This window comes from Macrosteles quadrilineatus, unplaced genomic scaffold (assembly GCF_028750875.1).
Source record: "Macrosteles quadrilineatus isolate MER2022 unplaced genomic scaffold, UCM_ALF_1.0 Scaffold_1__1_contigs__length_201487025, whole genome shotgun sequence".
Classification (NCBI taxonomy): Eukaryota; Metazoa; Arthropoda; class Insecta; order Hemiptera; family Cicadellidae; genus Macrosteles; species Macrosteles quadrilineatus.
Window position 1 is genome coordinate 149,046,756 of NW_026542594.1, and position 24,197 is coordinate 149,070,952.

At 39.0% G+C, this 24,197-nt stretch overlaps 1 protein-coding gene across 1 annotated transcript; it reads right to left on the reverse strand.

The window, feature by feature from the left end:
- Window positions 1-1,140: 1,140 nt before the first annotated feature.
- On the reverse strand, window positions 1,141-21,490 carry LOC128987212 (E3 ubiquitin-protein ligase RNF181-like). The gene is made up of 3 exons (XM_054407962.1): window positions 20,692-21,490; window positions 18,840-18,966; window positions 1,141-1,578 (listed from the first exon to the last, which is right to left on the reverse strand). Exons 1-3 carry the CDS (start codon window positions 20,853-20,855, stop codon window positions 1,540-1,542), a joined length of 330 nt encoding a protein of 109 aa, XP_054263937.1. The 5' UTR covers window positions 20,856-21,490; the 3' UTR covers window positions 1,141-1,539.
- Window positions 21,491-24,197: the final 2,707 nt, after the last annotated feature.

The following is a 24,197-nucleotide window of genomic DNA, read 5'->3' on the forward strand; positions in this document are numbered from 1 at the left end:
CCGTCAATTTACACAGATGGTTCCAAAACAAGCTCTGGAGTTAGAAGTCTAGATCTTTTTAGAAGGCAGCAACTCAGGTATTGGTCTTAACTTAACCTTGAAAGCCACAAAAATAGTGATTAACCTCATTGTAATAAGATAGAAAAGTAGGCCTACCTACCCCTACAGTAACCTAACATCCTGACAAAGCCCAGGAAAAAATTACTCTAGGATAGTGATCCAATTAAAATAGTGTGGCTGCTTGGTAGTTCAATGGAGCCAGCTTTTTATGAGTAATGGACACAAGTCAAAATTAAGCTGACAATTTTTTAAAGTCAGCTTTTATAAACTGATGCCTTACCTTGTTTCACAATGATAATGCCATAGGAGAGCATTACTGCTTGTTTTTTATCTACTAAACTTCAAAAACAGTTAAATTGATCTAAAACACACTATATTGATAGAAAAATATTCAATTACATCCCTTAGTTTCATAAAACTCTCACATGTCAACCAAATTTTGACAAAACAATAAAAAATTAATTTTAATGTAATATTGAGTAGAAAGAATTAGGTGAAATTATAACTTTATTCAGGAGAGTGATTTGTACTTGGATAAGTCCTTTTCCAAGTAAACCCTCCTGTTGATGAAAATCTACTTTCCGGTGTAATGACTAGCTGGTTGATCAAAAACTGCTAATATGATTTATTGGTTTTAATTCTAACTTGCGAATTTGCGAGTTGACACGTTGTTTTGGCGTCTTGTAATGTTTGGGCCCACATGAGGCATGTTGGCATGTTATCAGTAAACCCTTCTTCTCTATAGAGATATACTAAAGCAGTGGTTCCCAACTAACTGGGGTCCATGGACCACTTGAAATGACAGTAACAGTATCGCAGACCACCATTTGCTAGATCCAAACAAAAACTTAACAATATTATGAAAAGGCAATAAAAAGACAAACATAATGTCAATTATTACAATCTTTAAAACGGCAATTTGGGTGCATATGGTGAATGTGAATGCTACGTGAGCGTAATGGAGTGTGTAAATATACTCAACCAGCTAACTAAATCTTAACCGAACCCTAAAAGTCTAGGTTTTAGATGAAATAAGGAAATACAAAATTAATTAGTAAGATTTTGTTATAAAAAAACATTTATTTAGAAGTTTGTAGTGAAAGTTAATAACAATGTACCTACATTAACAACAACAATTTTGCTTACTAACATTCTTATCTCATTTAAATTGTAAAAAAATGCTTAAATATAAACACAAGTTAATGTGCTACGGTATCTAATATTGTCTTTTTTCACTACATCTAGACAAAGTAAGTAAATAAATAATCTTATCTCAATCATCTAACAAATAAAATGTATTGCTTAATCTGGTGAGGGACAGCAAACTCAAAGTCTTTTCTAAATCATAACAAATAAAATGTATTGCTTAATAGGGTGAGGTACAACAAACTCAAAGTCTTTTCTAAATAATTTAACAAATAAAATGTATTGCTTAATCTGGCGAGGGACAGCAAACTCAAGGCCCATAAAGTGTGCAACTCAAGCTGGGCGCCGACATGTAGGACAAGTTCTTTTTTCCTAAAAAAAAAATTAAATTAGTGTAAATTAAATAACTTCTTGATCAGCATTGTACGTGTTATTAAATTTACGGAAAGTAAATAAAAGAAATGTCTTATAACACTTAAAACATATATTTACGCTTATATTGTTACTCACAAGACTGGTAAATATACAAAAAAGATGGTAAGTGGTGATCGATTTCGATTGGACACTCCAATCATCATCAGACCCAATAGGCGAACGACAAGAATCTTGAATGGCGTCCCTACTTATACCCTATTGGCTACCGGAAGCACCGGCCAATACATTTTTATAGGTACAACTGGAATCGAAATTTACTTGTTCATTAATCAACTTATTTCTATTTTTACATTTTTCCTTATAAATATACAGTTCTTCCCAAGCATTCATTACATATCCTTTCATACAATTCTTTAAAATACCTAGACTATCCTCCATTTTTCCTATTGAGTGGCCATTTTGTGGCCAACATTAGAAGAGATAAAAGAGGAAAACACCAGATATGTCACATTTAGCTACACGGGGACTACAACACAAAGGACTGCTAACAGATTCAAGAAATACGTAGTTTCAATAGCCTACAGGACTCAGAACACCATGAGTCTGCATCCAAAAATAGAAGATTGTAACAAATTTGACGCTTTGGGCATCTATAAAATCAATTGTAACGATTGTGATAACTTCTACATTGGACAGACGGTGAACTTCGTTAACCGCTTCAAAAACCACATATCTGTGTGGAGGAACAACAAACCGGAAAGATCAAATGTCGCACAACACCTGTTACAAAATGGCCACTCAATAAGAAAAATGGAGGATAGTCTAGGTATTTTAAAGAATTGTAAGAAAGGATATGTAAGGAATGCTTGGGAAGAACTGTATATTTATAAGGAAAAATGTAAAAATAGAAATAAGTTGATTAATGAACAAGTAAATTTCGATTCCAGTTGTACTTATAAAAATGTATTGGCCGGTGCTTCCGGTAGCCAATAGGGTATAAGTAGGGACGCCATTCAAGAATCTTGTCATTCGCCTATTGGGTCTGATGATGATTGGAGTGTCCAATCGAAATCGATCACCACTTACCATCTTTTTGGTACATTTACCGTCTTGTGAGTACCAGTATAAGCGTAAATATATGTTTAATAAGTGTTATAAGACGTTTCTTTTATTTACTTTCCGTAAATTAAATTTTCAAACATGTAACAATATTCTTAATAAATGATTAGTAAAGTTTGCTTCACACTTCTAGAAGATTTCCCATGTAGGGAATAAGATATATTACAATGGTAATTTTTTCATATGGCTCCTTAGTTTGTGTGGTCACCGCAATGAGGCTCCTCACCAATTACTGGCATCATTTGTGAACAGAATAATACCATTGCAACTCTATAGCTGACGTGTACACTTCACTGTATGTTTAGAAATATTTTTCAAATAAGGGCAGATATGTTTCTTTATTACAAGAAATATATCCGATGCCGACATTCATCACCAGATAACTGAAGCTTATGGCCCTAGTGCAATGAGTGAGGGTAAAGTGCAGAAATGTGTTATCACTCCTTACCGAAAGTAACTATTTTCGATAACAGCTGATTTGGAAGAAAGTAGTTGTTTCCCAATCTCTAATTTAAAGCGAGGGAAAACGATTAGCTGATTTTCCCTCGCTCTAAATTTACTTTCCCTCGCTCTCAATTAGTTTTCCATTTATCCACTATGCGCACTAGTGTTTTGTTAGGTTTGTTTTAATGATTTAAATCGGCTGTTTTGATTGTTGCACAATCTAAATCTATACAGAAACATGTATAGTTTTTTGCTGTGTTTTTAGCATAGTGCATGTTTGAAATTGCTCAAAGTATTTCTAAAATTACTGATGATTTGATGTAAACAGCTTCAGGAGTAACTAATCATCTTCCACCAGATAAATCACGGGAAAGATAAGAAGAAGAATACAGAAAGCTTAGAAGCTGGTGGTACAAATTACAAAATGTTAAGTCAATTAAAGTAAGTGACGAAGTATTTATTAATATATTTATCTAAAGAATCTACAATTATGAAACCATATAATATGTTCGTTGTGAAGTGTATTTTCAATGATAAAGAGTAGTCTAAAACTAGTTAAATACTACTGAGATATGTTATTCTGTATGTGTGTATTTTTGCGTCGTGATGAAAAGTATCGTTCATAACTCAAATCAAATCAAATCCATTTATTGCCATCAACATTATAAATACATGTATAGCAACATCATACAATTTCATCACAGTATATCTATTAACCTATTTAATATGTTCTACAAATTCTTTGACCTTATACACACATAAATCACACAAAATCTTCCTAATAGTAAATTTAAATTGTTGTATTTCAAGACATTTAATGTGAGCAGGTAACATATTATACAATCTTTTGCCAAATTCACTTAAGTTATTGATTGTGGTCATAAAATTACATTGGTTTGGACGGAGAAAAGTGTTTTGTCTGGTAAAATGGTTATGAACCGAATCATTTCCGGTTTCCTTGGCTTCGCCTCACACTTGAAACTTGAGCGCGCGTCAGAAATGCCAGTTTCGGTCCTAGTAATGAAATATACTATTCCTTTATGGTCTTCTAAGTACGCACCAAAAACACAATTCTGTTCTAAATGAACCTTTTCAAGACTATTTTTAAATTCTCTAGTCTGTTTCCGCACTTTCCCAGCTCTATTGCCACCAACTAAAAACTTCAGTCATATGGCGATGAATGTCGGCATTGGAAATGTTTCTTGTAATCAAAAAACGTATATCACTGACGTTATCTTGCACGTGGCATGAGACTTGACGGTTTGAAATATGTTTTTATTCACAGAGAATCGTACACGTCAGCAACAGAGCTGAAAATAGTTCTGTTCACAAATGATGCCCAGTAAATGGCGAAGAGTAAACACGGTAACTATGGAGCTGAACGCAAAAACAGCCTTTACTTTAAAAAATAACCTTCTTATTTGATTGCTGGTAAATGAAGTTAAAAAACTCAAAAGCCATTTATTTTAAACAAGTGGCTTTGTCCGAAGAGAAGAATTTATGGATTCAGAAGAGTCTGTTTTATCAAGCCAGAATATCTGGGTAAATTTAACAAATGGTTGGGCTGTGTCTCGTATGAGGTCTGTTCCCTGCACACTGAAGAAATCCTAATTTGCTTTTGCATAAATCAAGCAAAGATATACAGACAAACAACCATATACAGGCCCTACGATGTCAATAGTAAAAATAAATACCTTTGATGGTGTAATGATTGAACTCTCAAGGACAGATCACACAATCATATCTAAATAATAAATATGATTGCTGTCAAACAGTTACGACAGGTGTTGGAATTTATTACTTGCTTGTTTTTGAATTAGTAGAATCAGAATGTCATTAATTTGCGAGGATCAGCCTAACACCACAAGACCAAATCTCATATGAGATTCTAAGAGGCTTAGGGCTGACTCCTAAGGTAAGTTAGCTAATGGACCGACAATTCCTCGCGAAGGTCTAATCAAGAGAATCTACAAGTTCCAATGCTTACAGATTGGGTTAATTTTCTAAAGGTTTTTCAGGTGAGTTAAAATATCCCAAGTGGCTGACACACATCAGACAGCAAGCCTACTCGTAATAATGATAATGATGATAAAAGGTACCAGTAAATAGAGAAAAAGTTATATAATCTTATATTTATTTATTGACGGAAAACTCCATTTTATAAATGCAAACAAATAAAGATGGCAAAACATTACATTTAAGACTTGAAGATAAGAACAGAGAAAAATTACTTGTATAAAAATTTATCAATATCATAAGTTACTACAATCAAAAACAATATATAACAATCAAAATGGGAAACAGCAAGTTTTGTAATTAGTTAACAATAATGAAGGATCAAAACCAAGTAACAGTATAATTATTCAATAAACAATAATAAAAATCATCCTCAACAAACCTAAATCAACATAGTACAAAACAAGAAAACATGTGCAAGGCTACGTAACAAGTAAATAATTGTGCAAAAATACATAGATATTAACAAACAAAGAAACATAACAAATTGCAAAGTAATAGTGATGACAGCTAAGCGGAGAATTTCTTCAGCCAATTACGAATTACAATTGTACGAAAATAAAATCCAAAAACAGTGTTCCAAACACAACAAATCACATGGCTTAGCCTAAAGTAAGACAAGGAATAAATATAATATGGAATATAACACTATAATAAAACACCTTCCTTATCTTTATTTTTATTTTTTTTATTGATACCTTGCCCTGCCGATGGCTAACATCAAGGGAAAACACTATCACTGCCAGTCCCAGTAGTGCAATCCAAGGTGTTAGCAAGAGTTGTCTGATGCTTCCCCGTAGTGCAGGGTGGGAAACGCCTCTTAGGTTGGCTTGGAACTTATGAGGTAAGCGAAAGGCAGGCAACTCGAGCCCGGTCCTCCAAGGGCTTGTGGGGGTTGGGCGTTGGGCCAACAACCCGCCCCGGAAAACATACCAGTGTAACCGAATTCCCAACTCCATTGATCAAAAGGGTGAAGCCCTTGGAAGCGCAAAATCAATGGTGGGATTCCGGCACAATATTGCTGAGGTGGAGGACCAACAATGACAACACAAGAGCTGGCTGGACACAAATATAAATTTATTCATTCAAATATATAGGAAAAATATAACAATACAACAATAAATAACAATTAATGAATAGGCATTGCCCTAGCCAAGACAATAATTAAAGCTTTTAACCCTAAACATGGAAATTGGCTCAACTTTCAATATCACTTGTACTGATCAAGTTAATTCAACGAGGCATGCACATTGTGTTATCTAGTGGACTCGAAACTCTCAGAAAACAGTACAATAAACATCAAAATGACTCTATAAAACATTTCTGAACAATAGTGAAACAGTGAAAAATGAAACAAAATGAAATAAGCGAGGATTAGGCCTGGCGAATTCAACTTACCCGTGGTATGAAAACTCTACTCGCAGAAATGCTCCATACTGAGCTGTGTCACAAGGGATCTATGAAAGTAAAAACTTCAGGGTTCACGGAAGAAAACCCCGTAGTTTTGGAACAATCTCAAACCCAAAGTCTGAGAAAACGGGAGCCACAAAGTCACCCGAACGAAACGTACAGCAGACGCAGCCAGTAGTACCAACCACGCAACAATTTAAACAGTGCCGTTGAGCATTGAGCACATACACACGGCACAACCTCCCCCACGAAAACCTAACCTCCCGGGGCAACAACAGAAAACCAGGTCAACGACTCTGTCTTCTGGAAGGAAAACTCACTTCCATGGGATGATTTTGCTGGGCCCAGCAATGGCAAAGAAACAAATTCGACACAACAGAGCAGTTCACATTCCTACACTGCAGGGTGATCAGGCCTACAGGGCAGGAACCTAACCTAACCTAACCTAAGATCTGGTTGTCCCCGAAAAGCCTTCAATTGGGAGATGTGGGCCTTTCTGAAAATGACCCCAGTGTCGGGGTGAGCAAGCCTCACGGTGACAGGAGACAAAAATTTCATGATTTTGTGTGGACCAGACCACCGATAACACAACTTCGCAGCACGCTTGTCTGCAGCACAACTGATTGGATGAGTTTGACAAAACACTAAATCACCAACCTTGAAAGGATTTGCCTTGCGTCCTTCATCGTACCGTTTCCGCACCCTTTCCCTGCTGGCAATGAGATTTCTCTTAGCAGCGTCCCATGACTTTCGGACGTCACTAACGCCAGGAACAGGTAACAACTCCGCCACTCCCCAGAGATTTGAGAGTGGAGAAGAGGGTGGGTAACCAAGGAACAATTCGAAAGGCACGGCTTTGTGACTCTCATGCCGGGCAGAGTTGAAAGCCAACTGAAGCCACTCAAGTGACTCGTCCCAAGTGGTATGTTTTTCTGCATGGTAGGCAATCAACGCAGCCTTCAGGTTGCGATTGAAACGCTCGGCATGAGAACGTTGGGGATAATACGGAGATGTGGTGATATGTTCCACCCCAAGTCCGAAACAAAAACGGTGAAACTCCTTTGAGGTGAATTGAGGACCATTGTCAGTGACAAGTTGGGTGGGAACGCCAAAGTTTTGGAACAGACGGCTCTTCAAAGCCTTGACGGTGAGGCTGGTGGTCGCTTGACGGAGGGGAAACAACCAACAAAATTTTGAGAAGGCGTCAACGCAAACAAGTAGGTAGGTGTTACCTGACCTGCTACGTGGGAACGGGCCCACATAGTCGATGAAAACCTTCTCAAAGGGTCGGCTGGCGACCTCCGAGGCCAACAGTCCAAGTTTGGAGTTTTGTGCGGGCTTGCTTAGACAACAAAGCTTGCAAGATCTCACCCTTTCGGCAATGTCTCTGTCCATTCCCTTCCAAATGAACTCCTTGGTTTTGTGAATGCCCAGGTGCCCACCTACAGGAGAAGAATGGAAGTAGGCAAACACCATGGGAACCAAAGCACAAGGGAGAACAATGCGGGTACCGCCTCCATACCTGGGACGACAACGGAGGACTCCCTTGGAGAGGGAGTACGGGGGCTTTGGGGTGCCAGACTCGATGCCTTGCATGAGGGGACCGAGCTCGGGATCAGAACGCTGGTGCGGAGCAATGTCTCCAAACGCCAGGGGAAACTCCAACAGCACCGCACCACAGCTGGGATTTTCTCCAGGTGTGGGAGCGTCGTGATACATCCGAGACAAGGCATCGGCGATGATGTTCTGCGTACCCCGCACATGCTGTACCTTAAATTTTAAGGCAGAAATTTTGACAACCCAACGCCCTATCTTACCAAGCTGGCGAGGGTGCGCCAGCAGCCAAGAAAGAGCCTGGTTGTCTGTCTCGAGGAGAAACTCAGCATGTTCAAGGAAACGCCGGAACTTGTCAACACCAAACACCACCGCTAAGCACTCCAGTTCATAGACAGACGAAGCTTTCTTTTCTGGAGGTGTAAGGGTGCGTGACGTAAACGCAATTGGTTGTCTGACACCATCAATTTCCTGGGAAAGCACCGCCCCAATGGCACAGGAGGAGGCGTCCGTCTGTAAAACAAACGGCCGAGAGAAATCAGGCATCCTGAGCACCGGTGGCTGCATGATAGCCTCCTTGAGACGCTCAAAGGCCGACTGCTGCGCATCTCCCCATTCGAACCTTGCTCCCTTCTTTCTGAGCGCATTGAGAGGAGCAGCAATTTCAGGCACATTGGGGATGAAACGGCGATAGAAATTCACCATCCCCACAAAACGAGCGACACCCTTTGCGTCCCGAGGGGCGGGGAAATCCCGAATACCTTGTGTCCGGGCTGGATCAATGCGTATTCCTCTGGAAGAAACCATATGCCCCAAAAAGGAAATTTCATTTTTTTTTTTTTTTTTTTATTTACACAATACGTTCTTTATAAAGTACATTTCATACATAAGAACAGGTGTTTCGTCATAGTGATGTATTATATAGTAAAATTAATAGTTAAAATAATTAAAATAAACTCATGTAGGATATCAGAGAATTTTTATCTACATTATAGGGTTCTCCAAAAATTCGTCAAGTGAATAGTAGGCTTTCTCAATTATTTTATCTTTTATTTTATCTTTGAATTGAGTAGCATTTAAATTTTTAAGATACAGGGGTAATTCATTGTACAATCTAAGTCCCATATATTGAGGGCTGTTCCTAAAAGTCGTCAATTTGTGATGTGGTAATCTGAAATTATATTTATTCCTTGTATTATAATTATGTGTAAATTTGACTGCATCTGACAAATTTTCCTTAGTGTTATGTATCCAATTTAGAATTTCATTTATGTATAATCCAAAAATGGTGTGAATTCTAAGATTTTTAAACAGGTTTTTACATGATTTTCTCCTTCTTGATTTGGTTAAGGTTCTAATAATTTTTTTCTGTAAAATTAGTAGGGATTTCACTTCTGTTGACACTCCCCACAGTATGATTCCATACCTCAAGATGGATTCAACGTATCCATAGTAAACTGTGATACATGTATCCTGAGGTACACAGTTTATCAGGTGAAAGAAAGCAAAAGAAATAGATCTTAGTTTGCCTTTCATCTTATCTATGTGAATCTTCCAATTAATATGAGTATCAAGCAATACACCCAAAAATCTATGAGATTCTACTAAATTTGGAATTTTATCGAGAATTACATTGTTTTTTAAAGAAAATTTAATTATATGAGTTTTGTTAATATTCAGCTTTAAACCATTATCTGTAAACCAATTTTTCATACAATCCAAAGTGTTTTCTATTGATACAATTAAGTTATTTACTGAATCCTCTCTTATGATTGCTGTTGTATCATCAGCAAATAAGATTAAATCTCTGCCAATAGCTTTTGGAAGGTCATTAATAAAGATCAGGAAAAACAGAGGGCCCAATATTGACCCTTGAGGTACACCATAATTAGATAAATTCCAGTTTGACATATGTTTCACACCGTTTTTGGTCACTATTGTTCTATACTTTCTGTTCTGTAAATAAGAGTCTAATAAAGAAAAACTTTTACCCTTTATACCGTAGTCTTTTAATTTAGAAAGCAAAATTGAATGATCCACACAGTCAAAGGCTTTAGACAGGTCACAGAAAACACCAGCAGTAGTTTCAGACCTGTCCAAAGCCCTTGTAACATCATTGATAAATTCAATCAGTGCACTGTTGGTGCTGAATGTCTTTCTAAACCCAAACTGTTTTTCATAAAACAAATCATTGCTGTTAAAATAGTTTACTAGCCGGAAATTGATAACTTTTTCAAATATCTTTGAAAAATTACTTAAAACAGATATTGGGCGGTAGTTATTTATATCGGTTCTAGCCCCTTTTTTGTATATTGGAGTAATATGAGAGTATTTCAATTTTTCCGGGAAAATACCACATTCAAAACATTTATTAATTATATCTGAGAGGGGTTCAGCAATTTTATTTGCTACTGCTTTGATGAGTGAAATGGGAACTTCATCCCAACCCACCGATGTCTTATTTTTCAAAGAAAATATTATTTTTAAAATTTCATTTTTGTTGGTTGGTTCAAAGTTGTACAGTGAACACCCCTTTATATCCACAGATATTTTCATATTTGGATGGACACCCTTTACAATAGGATTTGGCAAGTTTAAGCTATTAACAACATTTAAAAAAAAAGAATCCTTGCTCTAGTTTCTTGGTAACTTTCTTGGTAACTTTTGCCATTCTGGGCAAAAGTTACCTTCTCAGGGTTTACTGTGAGTCCAGCCTGTTTGAGCCTAGTCAACACGTCCTCAATGTGACGCAAATGATCCTCAAAAGTTTCACTGTACACCAACAAATCATCGAGGTAATTGAAAACAAACTTGAACTTGACATCATGGAAAATTGAGTCCAACAGACGGGTCAGTGTTTGAGCTCCTATGGCAATTCCCATAGGCACCCGCGTGAACTGATAGAGATTCCAGGGAACACAAAAACTTGTCAAATGTCTCGACTCTTTCTTGAGGGGAATTTGGTGATAGGCCTGATTGAGGTCGAACACAGTGAATAACTTGGCCTTTCCAAACCAGTCAAAGGCAGAGTGGAGATCCGGTAAAGGCACACTGTCAATCTCAATTTTGGCGTTCAACCTCCGGTAGTCAAGAACCATGCGAGACTTTCCATTTGGTTTTGGGACCAAGAAAGCCGCACTTGAGTATTGAGATCTAGAGGGTTCAATGACCCCATCCTTCAACAGATCATCAATAATGGCTCTGAGAGCTTCCATTTTTGGAGGCGCCAACTTGTAAGGTTGACTGCGCACCGGAGTGTTGTCATTGAGCCGGATCTCGTACTCAATCAAGGTGGTGTGGCCAAGTCGCGAAGTGAGAACCTCAGGGAAACGAGAACACAATTTCTGCAAGGCCTCTCTTCGTTCAAAGGGCTTCTCCTTGTTTTTGGGCCCTTCTTCTAGTGCTACTTCCTTGACCATGGCACGCCCATTGGGCCCTGCCAAAGGCACAAGCACGTTGCGCTTGAACTTGAAATAGCAGCACTCACGTTGCAAATCTACAATCAAACCGGTCTTCTTCAAAAAATTTGCCCCCAAAATACAATCTATCCCCAAATCCTTGGACACCAAAAATTCCCAAATCCAAGAAAATCCCTCAATTTTGAACTTGAAAGCCACAGACAACTGAACTTCCATGGGAGCATTACTTGCTGTGAGACAAGTAATAGAAACCTCCCGAGTTCTTCTGATGGCGCCAGATTCAAGCAAAATCTGATGAAAACCCGAGGAAATGAGACTCACAGCCGCCCCAGAGTCTACCAGAGAAGGGAACATGGAATCTCCAACAGTGACGAAAATGTGAGGACAAACGCTTGTGGGAGCACGGATGCCAAGAGGCGCGACACCCACTAAGCCCTTGGCTAGAGGTTCGCGAGGCGAAACAGATCCCGGCAGCTGAGGTGGTGGAGAGCGGGGGTTTACCGAGGCAAACCCCCGGCATCCCCGTTTTTTGGAACGGCGGGAGCTTGTTGCCGACAAAAACGGCGGATGTGACCACGTTTTCCACACCCAAAACATATGAGAACAGGACGACGGGGCACATCTCCGCTTCCCATAGAGACCTGACCCACCAGAGCTCGAAGCGTGCGCTGGTTGGCCTCCCTAGTCCCTTCCACCCTACGTTGGTCGATGAGCTGCACATTTCTGGCGGTGACAACCAGCTGGTCGAGCTCCGCAAAGGTGACAGGTTTGGAACAAAATACCAGGCGGGAACGCTCTTCCGGTGTTATCCCGTCCAGAATGACCTGCACCACCTCCTCCTCACTGAGGTCCAAACGCAACACACGACTGGCACTGCGAACCTCCGTGCAATAGGCAGCGAGGCTTTGACGAAGCCCTTGCGACCTATAAAACATTTGCATTTTGAGGTCCTCACGCATCCTCCCAGGAACAAAAGTTTGAAGCGTTTGCCTGTGAAATTCCTCAAAATTTCCCTTCTTGGACAGAACCAGATTCAACAAATCAGAAAGTGGAGAACGGCAATATGGGATCAACAAACTGAGAAGCAGTGAGTCATCAACACCCGGAATTTCCCTAATTCGGAACAAGTCTGCAAAAAATGTCAACAATCTGTGGACTTCCAATCCATCAACACAAGGCAGAGCCTGCAAAAGAGGTGTCAAAGGGTTGGGAAGCTTGTTGTACGAGGCAGAGGCCAAAGAGCCAGAACACTTGGAGGTGGGCTCGGTTTGTTGAGCTGAAGCGCACGGAATGGGAGAGCAAGAAGCTGGAGCCGGGCCAACTTCGGTCGAAACCTCCTTGCGACTGACCGGAGTAACCTCGGTCGCCACGTTCGGTTCTTCCGAAGTGCGTTGAGTCTTAGGGCCAAGGGCCGCTAACATCTCATCCAGGCTCCCAGAAACTTGTTTGAGCCAGGCAAGGTCGTCCCCCTTGAGTGAGCCTACGGTAGCCAACAGGCCAGCGCGTCCCCTCAAATGTCCAATGCGAGAAATCGCTCGGGACCTCGCCCTACCGGTCAAGGGCTCATCTTTCAGTTCCTCGACACGACCATCCCACTCCTCAAATTTTGACCTGCAAGCCTCCAACTCATCAGTGACCACTAAGGTGGGTGGCCACGATGTGACAAACTTGCTCGCTGTCAATCCTCGCAACTGTGTACGCAAAGAGCTCACATCAGTCGCAGGTTCAGCTCCCCTAGCCTTCACCTCAAACACAAGCTCGCCCTTGAGCAGAAACTCGGGAATCAAAGAGCTAGACATTCTGACACCTAACACAAAAATTGACACTTTTCAGACACAACAATGCGACAAATAACAATCACTAACTTCCTAAGACCTCTAATTCACAGATGAGAACACAACCACGGGGCCAACAATCAACATCAGCCTGCCACCAACAGGCCAAAAATCAGAATCATGAGACGACCACAAAAACCAATAAATAACTAACAGACAAAGAACAAATGAACCACTATGATTAAACACAAATGCCATGTCCTCCTAACCTCAACAAATATCATTTGAAAAAATTACCAACTTTATTTACTGCGCTCGAAATTTTTTTTGTTTTTTGTTTTTTTTTTACTACTTTAATCAAACTACTGCACAGTAAATTGGACCAACCACGCTCTGCTACCATTTGTAACCGAATTCCCAACTCCATTGATCAAAAGGGTGAAGCCCTTGGAAGCGCAAAATCAATGGTGGGATTCCGGCACAATATTGCTGAGGTGGAGGACCAACAATGACAACACAAGAGCTGGCTGGACACAAATATAAATTTATTCATTCAAATATATAGGAAAAATATAACAATACAACAATAAATAACAATTAATGAATAGGCATTGCCCTAGCCAAGACAATAATTAAAGCTTTTAACCCTAAACATGGAAATTGGCTCAACTTCCAATATCACTTGTACTGATCAAGTTAATTCAACGAGGCATGCACATTGTGTTATCTAGTGGACTCGAAACTCTCAGAAAACAGTACAATAAACATCAAAATGACTCTATAAAACATTTCTGAACAATAGTGAAACAGTGAAAAATGAAACAAAATGAAATAAGCGAGGACTAGGCCTGGCGAATTCAACTTACCCGTGGTATGAAAACTCTACTCGCAGAAATGCTCCATACTGAGCTGTGTGAAAGGGATCTATGAAAGTAAAAATTTCAGGGTTCACAAAAGAAAACTCTTCCGGAAGAAAACCCCGTAGTTTTGGAACAATCTCAAACCCAAAGTCTGAGAAAACGGGAGCCACAAAGTCACCCGAACGAAACGTCCAGCAGACGCAGCCAGTAGTACCAACCACGCAACAAATTAAACAGTGCCGTTGAGCATTGAGCACATACACACGGCACACCAGTTACGAAACGTAGTTACCAAGCCTCGGAAAAGGAACATACCAAAAGGATAACAAATCGGATACGCACTAAGGACTTGAGAATAGGATCATGGAATACTAGAACTCTTGCTGTACCAGGTGGCTGTGACATTTTAGCAGAAGAGTTCAAGAATTATGAAATGGATATTGTAGCACTTCAAGAAATAAAATGGCCATATGCAGGAAAAATCAACACCAAACAGTATGTAATATACTGTAGTGGGACTGTGGATGGAAGGCATTATGGAGGAGTGGGTTTTGCTGCAAATAGAAAATTAGCTGAAAGTGTGATAAGCAGGAATGAAAGAATATGCAATATTAGGTTGAGAGGAATATTCAAGAATATTTCACTGTTAAGTATATATGCACCAACAGAAGACTCCGAAGATGAAGAAAAAGATTTATTTTATGAAAATTTAGAAGAGGAATTCAACAGGTTACCATACTATGATGTCAAGTTAGTTATTGGGGATGCAAATGCAAAAGTGGGAAAAGAAGATATTTGGAAAGAAATTGCAGGAAGTAATAGTTTACATGAAGACCAGTGCCGGATTTACCACTAGGCCGATCAGGCCGCGGCCTAGGGCCGCAAGCAAGAGGGGGCCGCAGAGGATTTAGAAAAACATTTTTTTAGATAAAAAAAATGTTAAACCACCAGTTTGCCGCGATCACAGGTGACCATAATGATGTCTCAGCGAACCGAGGGACCGTAACGATGTTCACGGTTTTGCCACGGCCGCGGGTGCCGGTGATGATGTATTATCGAAGTATATTTTTAATATACTTCGATGTGATGTACCCGTGATTGCGGCCCCGGGAAATGTTCACGATTTAGCCGTGGCCACGTGTGCCGGTGATATGATATACCATCGTAGTATATTTTTAATATACTTCGATGTGATGTACCCGTGATTGCCGCCCCCGGGAGATGATAACCTTTCGCTAAAGATGTCCTGTTGATGGCTTCCCGAGGGGAATGTTTACGATTTTGGCAAGGCCGCAGGTGACAATGATAAAGTTGCTTATAATTGCAGTCCACGGGAGATGTTTTAAACACAACTTTGCCGCGATCGCATGTGTCGAGGATGATGTCCCCATGATTGCTGCTTCGTGGGAGATGTTTACGATTTTGTCACGGTCGCGAGTGTCAATGATGATGCCCCCGTGATTGCGGCCCGCGGGAGATGTTCACGATTTTACTGCGGTCGCGGGTGACGGTGATGATGTCTTCAAGGTCACAGCTCACGAAATATGCCACGGTCGAGAGTGTTGAGGATGATGTCTCTTTGTTGCAGTCCGCGGGGTGTTAAAGATTTTGCCGCGGTTACGGATACCTATGATGGCTTTGACTTAGTTTAGGAGAAATGTCCACGATTTCATCCACAATCACGGGTGTCGATGATGATGCCACCTTGATCCATAGGAGATATTTACGATTACTTCCGCGATCGCAAGGAATTTCCACCACAGGGGGAGGGCCGCTCAAGTAATTTGGCCTAGGGCCGCAAGTACCCTAAATCCGGCACTGATGAAGACACAAATGACCTGCAAATGACAAATGGACTAAGACTGGTCACGTTTGCAAGCGCAGTGGACATGAAGGTTTGTAGCACAATGTTTCAAAGAAAAGACATTCATAAAGCAACCTGGATGTCACCAGACGGAAAAACCGAAAATCAGATCGATCATGTTCTGGTGGACAGCAGACACATCAGCAGTGTTACAAATATAAGAAGTGTTAGGGGAGCCAAAAATGGAACAGACCATTACATGGTACTTATAAAAGTAAGGCAAAGAATAGACACTAAAAGAAGGGGAGTTGTAAAAAAAGAAATACTAGCAACAGAAAAAATAAAACTGAAGGAAATTAAAGAAGAGTTCAAAATTAAACTAAAAAATAGATTTGAAGCTCTATATAGAGGAGAAGAGGGAAGAGTAGTACAAGATGTTGCAGAACAGGAACAAGAACAAGAAATAATAGAATCAAAATGGAAGAAGATTCAAGATAGTGTGAAAGAAGTGTGTGCAAAAAAAGTAAAGAAAGTGAGAAATCAATGGTTTACAGAAGAGTGTCAGAAAATGATAACCGAGAGGAAGAAGCTAAAAAAATTGTGGCTTCAAACCAGAAATGGGGAAGAAGACCAACTAAGGTTAAGAAATTTTGAAGAGCTAAGACAAAAATATCAGGAAGCAAACAGAATCACCAAACAAACGCTTATAAGATGTAAAAAAGATTACTTAAATAAAAAACTCAGAAAAGCAGAAGAAGATAGAACAGCCAATAACACTAGAGACTTTTATAGAACTATAAGATTCTTCAAAGGAGGATTTAAAGCGAGAACATTTGGCATAATGGATGTAGAAGGAAAATTTACCACAGAAAAAGAGAAAACACTATGAATATGGAAAGACTATTTTGATGGCCTGCTAAACTGCAAGAACATTGTCGTTAATACTCCCGATGAAGATACAACATTCGATCATGTACAGCCTCATATAGACCCACCGTCGTTAGAAGAGGTGAAAATGGCAATCAAAGAATTAAAATGCAACAAAGCTCTGGGCGAAAATGGGATCACAGCAGAAGTAATCAAGAGTGGAGGAAGCATATTGGAAAATGAAATCCACAACCTAATCACAACTATATGGCAACAAGAAAATATACCTACAGTACTGAATGGAAAACGGCAACAATCATTCCTCTACACAAGAATACAAAACGGGGACAATCAAAACTGCAAGTACAGAGGAATTTCTTTATTAAATAATACATATAAAATACTTTCAAAAATCCTTGTCTCAAAACTAAACCCCTATGTAGAAACGCTAATTGAATAACAACAAACTGGATTTATGAAAGGGAGGTCCACGATAGAGCAGATTTTTCTTCTAAAGCAGGCAATTTCAAAATATTGGGAGTTCAACAAGAATGTTAATGCAATATTTATAGATTTCAAAAAAGCATATGACAGCATAGACAGAATCAGCTTGGGGAAAAGTTTAAAAAAGCATGGTTTGCCAGACAAATTAATTAAACTAACAGAAATGTGTATGAAATACTCAAAAGCCAAAATGAGAGTGGAAGGAGATCTATCTGAGGAGTTTTCCATAAACACCGGTGTAAGACAAGGAGATGGCATATCTCCCATACTATTCAACTTAGCACTGGAAGAAGCCCTGCAGAAAACAAAAGAACTTGGATTGGGTGTTAAGCTAGGAGTAGATCTAAACATATTGGCATTTGCTGATGATGTAGTCATTTTGTCAGAAACAGTTGAAAACTTGGTAAGTTTGGCAGAAGTACTTATCACAGAAGCAAACAAAATAGGATTGCAAGTAAATGTAGAAAAAACTAAAACCATTAACTTTGGAAGACAAGCAAACAATAGAAACAGAATCATACAGATAAAGAACTTAACTATAAATTGTACTGAAAGTTTCAAGTATTTAGGAGTAACTGTAAATAGTAGAAATTTAGAAGACGAAGACAAACTAACTAAGTTATCAAATGGCAATAAGTGTTGGGGAGCCTGCAAGAAGTTGATCTCATCTAAAGTATTATCTCACAGAACCAAAATACAGTTATATAAGACAACTAGCTGTACCCGCGGGCTTTGCCCCGTTTAACTTCATTAGTATTCGCATGGCTCAATCATGTCCTGGTTGAAGTTCGTTCGCTACGCTCACTCACCTTTTGGTTGCAAATTAGATGTTGTCATAAATATAAAAAAAATAATAGTGCTGTGCACCCTTTTGGCAATCCTTGTAACTTTAATGCTATTGAACATAATAGAACAAAACCAACTTGTTTAATTGAAACAACTGTTAAGATTCATTAATTCCTTTTAAATATGAAAAATCATAAGGTTAACATGGGAAACTCCAGAGCCACTGGGGCGGAGCCTGAAAGCCCGATCAGAATAAAAACTACTTAGTTTTCCTATTTAATGCCCAAAGAACCGGTGTACCGAATTTCAGCCTCCTAGGTAAATGGGAAGTGGGAGAATTAGTGATGAGTGAGTGAGTGAGTGAGTGAGTGAGTCAGTCAGTCAGTGAGGGCTTTGCCTTTTATATTAAGACAATAATTCAACCTATTCTGTTATATGGTAGTAAAACATGGGTATTGTCCAAGAAAAATTAAAACCGACTCATGGTGTTTGAAAATAAAGTCCTAAGAAAAATATTTGGTCCAGTGCAGGAGGGACAAATGTGGAGAATAAGAAAAAATAGAGAGTTACTGTAATTCAGTGTATCCGCAGCAATGTTTACGCAGCGGCGAGCGTTAGTTCAGCTCCTGGCGCCGTCCCGGCATCTAGCGGTCAGCAGCGAACGTGTTAATAAAGCTCAACTGAAAATGATTATACTCACCCGAAACCACTGAGTTATACAAGACGCATGGAAGAGGTGTTCACATGGAAGATTTCTACATGCTTGACCTTTCAAGGGTTCTTTGCAAATAGCACATTCTCCTTTTTCTCGCCTCCTTCGTCTTGAGCTAAATGGGCAATGTATTTTTAGTTAATGATATAACAGAAAACAACTTGGGTATAGACTACATCCATCTTAACTATATCAACAGAATCAAAGAAGCAGCATATTTTTAGGGATTTCCACTGGACGACAGTGGCGCCGAAGTTACCGGGAGGTCTGATCAAAAAGAGGGGTCCGAGGGTTCCTCCCGGAAATTTTTGCATAGTTATACGTATCTTTTAATGAATTTTTTGATTATATTTGATTGTAAATAGCCTATATAATGTCACTTAATTATGAATTATAGAACGTTGTAACAGGCCAAGGCTCCATTTACAACCTCTTGGGCAAAAATCATAGCTCAATACTCTAAAATATTTACATAATGTTATTTTTTAAATTCTGATAGGCTACATTTAAAATTTGAATCATTAAACAAAATATGCCGGCACCACCCATAGTCACTGGGCGACACTTGTGAATCCTACAATCTTCGATGAAACTTCAATGCCATTGCAGAGGCCTATTCAACTAAACTCGTCTCAGACTGATAAAGGTGCAAAAGGGAAAAATCTGCATTATAACTTAATATCATAACCTCTGGGTTTACGGATAAATAGGCTAACTTAGTAAGAGGTTTTCTGGACCACTGCTGAACTCCAAAATAATTTGAGAAGTCTCATAGGCCCAGGGATAGTGTTTTTTTCTCCTTTCTCACTGGCATTTTTAATTTAAGTTGAAGTTAGTTTTAGAGCTTTCAAGGGAAAGCGGTCCAAACCCATTAACATTTTGTGGATATAGCTTAAGTTAGGTACCAGGAGTTTAGCCCGCTCCACCAAAACCGAAGTCCGAGACGATAACCACTAGGACCCACAACACAACACACCCTCTACCAGTTAGGATGTTCCTATTTTAACACTGTTCTCAAGTTACAACCAAACCTCTGGTTTGAAACTTAACATATATCCATCGGATTATCCGTGGCACAGTAATAGGAGGGGTCAAATAGCCTATAGTGAAGAGGAAGTGTTTGGCAATGTTATGTGAGTAGGCTGGGAGTTGTTGTTTAAACAATAACTTGTTGTATCCTGACCTACAAAAGGCTGTGGCTTCAAGTAGGTCAGAGTACTTGATCAGGGGATCAGTTTGGTGTGTCGTGGTGGTGTCATGTACGGTTCATTAAATATAACCTAACCTTCACCTTCCTAATCTAACCTCACTTCAAAACACTTAATACAGTCACGAATCCGCATAATACCCGACCTCACATGCCTAAATAAGAACTGATTATTTGGTTTCAAAACGAATTGATTTCATTCAGCATTAAGTCTAGCATTAACAGCTGTTTGCTCTCCTGCTCACTCAGTCCACATACCGACCCATCCAGACCACGCCATACCATCAGTATAGCTCAATGAACCATAGATTTGTAATTCTAAACCTTCGTTTTACAGCCACTTATGAATCGCTCCAACAAAAACAGATTGCATTTTTGGATTCAGCGTGAAAAATACTGTAAGTAGACATCTTTAAATATCATGATATCGCATTGTAGATAAATCAAATATTTGCCGCAAATACTAGGCCTATGTAAGATACTGTAGGCCCTAACTTACCAGTATCAGTTTTAACTTTCTTGTTTCCAAAGAATTTCATAGATTAACATAAGTTAGTTTTTTTTTTTTACTTAAGTTTAATACTGAGGCTAGAATAAAAGCCACAAGACATTCAACTTAGTTTTAAGACATACTCATCGTCCTCATCAGTCCAGGTGTCTCGAGGTCTGTCATAGCCAGGTCCAGGGTTAAAAGTATGTTCATGTATCTGGGGAGGTGTTTGTGTCCAAATCGTCCAAATCAGGAATCCAAGGGCAATGGCACCCCCGATTAAGCCTGCAGCGACATAACTGGGCATATTCAGGCCTTCGGCTAAGGTAGTAGGCTAGAGTAAGTTAAGGCTTGGACTGAGAAAATTTAATCTAGCTTAGTAGATTGTTTTTAAATGGTTTTAACCGTCAGCACAGTTTGGACCCTGGCCAATTACAGTATCATTTTTCCAGTAATCTTAGATGGACCTCACCAAACTACACTAAGTTAACTTGAATGTCATTAATGTAAGAACCAACAAGATCAATGGGACTAACTTAAAACTGTTTTGGGAGGGGATTTAAGGCACTAAAATACTGTACTTTAATGTCTATTGTGTTACATGAAAGTTACTTCGCTAAAGCGATCATAAAGTCTATAAGGGATCAAAAATAATTCTCAGTGTATGATATGTTAGATAATGATGCACAGTAAAATGAATAGCACCCATCCAGCTGTCAAAAAGCCAAGATTCTCTTGACTAATGAACTTCAAAATCAAGCCAAGAACGTAAACATTGCTAATTAATATGTTTTGATATTAATAAATTTGCATGAACAAACAATCAAGATAATAATCACAGAAAGCACACTACACCGACCCCGTCCTCTGTCGTCCTAGACACCACAAGCAAGGCACAAGGCACAAACAACAAAACAACAAAACAATAACAACAAAACAACACAACACAACACAACACAACGACACCAGCAGACAAGAAGACACAGAGGTTACATAAAAACAAAAACAAAAAGAGAAAGCTGGTGACTAGAATTCAGGTACATGTACAGTACAGGTACTGAAATGAGACGACCGTCCCGCGTCTCACCGGTACGATGTCATAGCTTATAATGTCAAATGTCATAGCTTATAACTGCGAATTTGTTCCATAGCTCTTCTCCTTTCTTATCTTGAAAATATGACATAGCTTATAATGGGAAATTTAAATTGTTCCATAGTTTATAATCGTAGAAATGAAGCATAGCTTATAACGGTTTTCTTAAAATGTGGCATAACTTATAATGGCATAGCTCAAATGTGCTGCAGCTTCAAGATTTTTTCATTATCAGCAAGTCTGGTTAGTTTGGTTTAGAGTATGACAGTTTAACTTTATAATTAATTATAAAATTAGTTTTATAATTTGTCTTAGTTTTATAATTAACTATTACGTCATGGATCTTACTGACACCATCAATAATGAAGTTTAGAACAGTCTCATTTCATTAATCAGTATTTAAGTTGCTGGCTGAGAGCTTTTTCTAGTGGGGCCTTGGCTGAAAACGTGACGTTTATTCCATCCATTTCGGCTAATGAGGTTTAGAGGTATGGTACTAATACTCATAAACCTATGCTAGTATGTTCTTAATACTAGGTTTTTTTGTATGCAGTTCTTAAACAGTTATAAAAGTAACTGGATTTGGAACGTAATGACGAACGATAGACTGGAACGTAATATGGTACCATTTGGAACAGACGTGCGAATATCCTCTGCCATTTTCAAAACGTAGCATAGCTTATAATAACGCGCGGGAATTTCGTCATAGCGGATGGAACACCTGATCGATCATCAGTAAACAAACAAATTATCGTGCAATGGTCAGCGACGTGAAGCTGGCCCGCCTATTCCAGCACACTTTTTTTAAAAACATACAAAAAAGTGCGCTCTTTATAACAGCTTTAAAAAAGCGTGCTCTTCTAATAATTATGATTAAAAAATTGTATTTGGGCGGGCCAGAATCACAGCTGGCTGAATCAAAAACTGTGCTGATAGTGTGCTCACAGGAATCATTAATAAAAAAAAGGGTGTCGCACCCGTTACTCTCAATATGGTTATCATACACTTCCGTCTCGTCAGTTATTGTCAAGTCTGCTTTGAGAGGAACCTCCATTTTACGTCCGAAGACCAATTCATAGTGCGAGTACCCTGTGCTCTCATGGCCCTGAGAGTTATATGCCATGGTAATATATGTCGGGGGCATACTTTTTTTTAATAATGATTCACGTGAGCACACTTTCAGCACAGTCTTTTGGCAAAGGTTTATGACACCTTGTCTCATGAACAGATGACCACCTATATCCACCAACAGTTTGAATGGTGAATACGCGCATGCATTACACACTTTGGGATTCCCAGCATTCAACGTTGTGTAGACGACAACAGTCCATTCATAATCAGAAGTGCAGTCGACGGCCCCGTGGCGCATTGACAGCGACCCGGCCCCACGATCAGCTGTTGCCATTGGAGTGGCGAGGGGGCGGAGGGCATTGTTGTTGACGAGCCGCTGTTTGCCTGTCTCTGCGGGTAGGTAACTACACTCGCCCCACCACAACTGGAATGTGACCTCTATTCGTCATCCTTCCTGTTAACTATGTCACTTGCATTTGTTGTAAAAAATAGCTATCACAAAAAATTGCAAAACACACTCGACCTCAGTTTGGCCCTATTCGAATCAAAAATGAAAACTATTGCTGTACACATATAAATAAATCATCTCTGATGGACGGATATGGCACAAATAAATAAACAAGTAAACAAACACAGAAATATCAATGTGGATAATTGTCTTAGAGATAAGAATTGATATCCTTATCGCAATGCCAAAACCTGCCTGGTACCAATGCCAATCTGCTTCCTTAACCAGATCTCTCAATTTGCAGTGCTATCACTTTTTGTAAAGAAAAAATAACATACTGATTTTTACTTCTTATAATTTATTCTCAGCAAATGCAAATTTTTTCACACCTATATTACAGTAGGATTTTTTAGCTAGAAGCAGTTGAGGTGTGGTGGAATATCTTTAAAGATGAACCTATTTGGCTGTAGTGCAATCATGTGATCATACTGTCAAAATTTTAGGTTAAATCAAAACAAAACAAAAGAAACTGGAATGTTGTCAATATATTCAACAAAATAAAATCAATAATGTCAATCAATAAAATCAATAATGAATAAGTTGATATTAAATAAATTGTCTCCAAATTTTAAGTGATGGTTTGTGGTTGCTTTGAAAATAATGAATTGACATGAGCAAATATAAAAATATTGAATCTTCTTGCAAAATAAATGTCGATCATTAATAGAATAATGTGGTTGCTGTGACTGGGATAATAAATTGGTCAATGAAATATACTAAATGATTACATTCTTTCTCAAATGAGCATTCTTTCGTAAGTAATAAAACATGGCCCATAATTATTGACAACATTCCAGTTTGTTTTGATTTAACCTCTCACATTTTGACAGTATGATCACATGATTGCACTACAGCCAAGTAGGTTCATCTTCAATGATATTCCACCACACCTCAACTGCTTCTAGCTAAAAAAAATCCAACTGTACGTGCAACGTTGCCAATTCTAACAGGCCGCGGCCTGTAGTTAAAGGTGACCG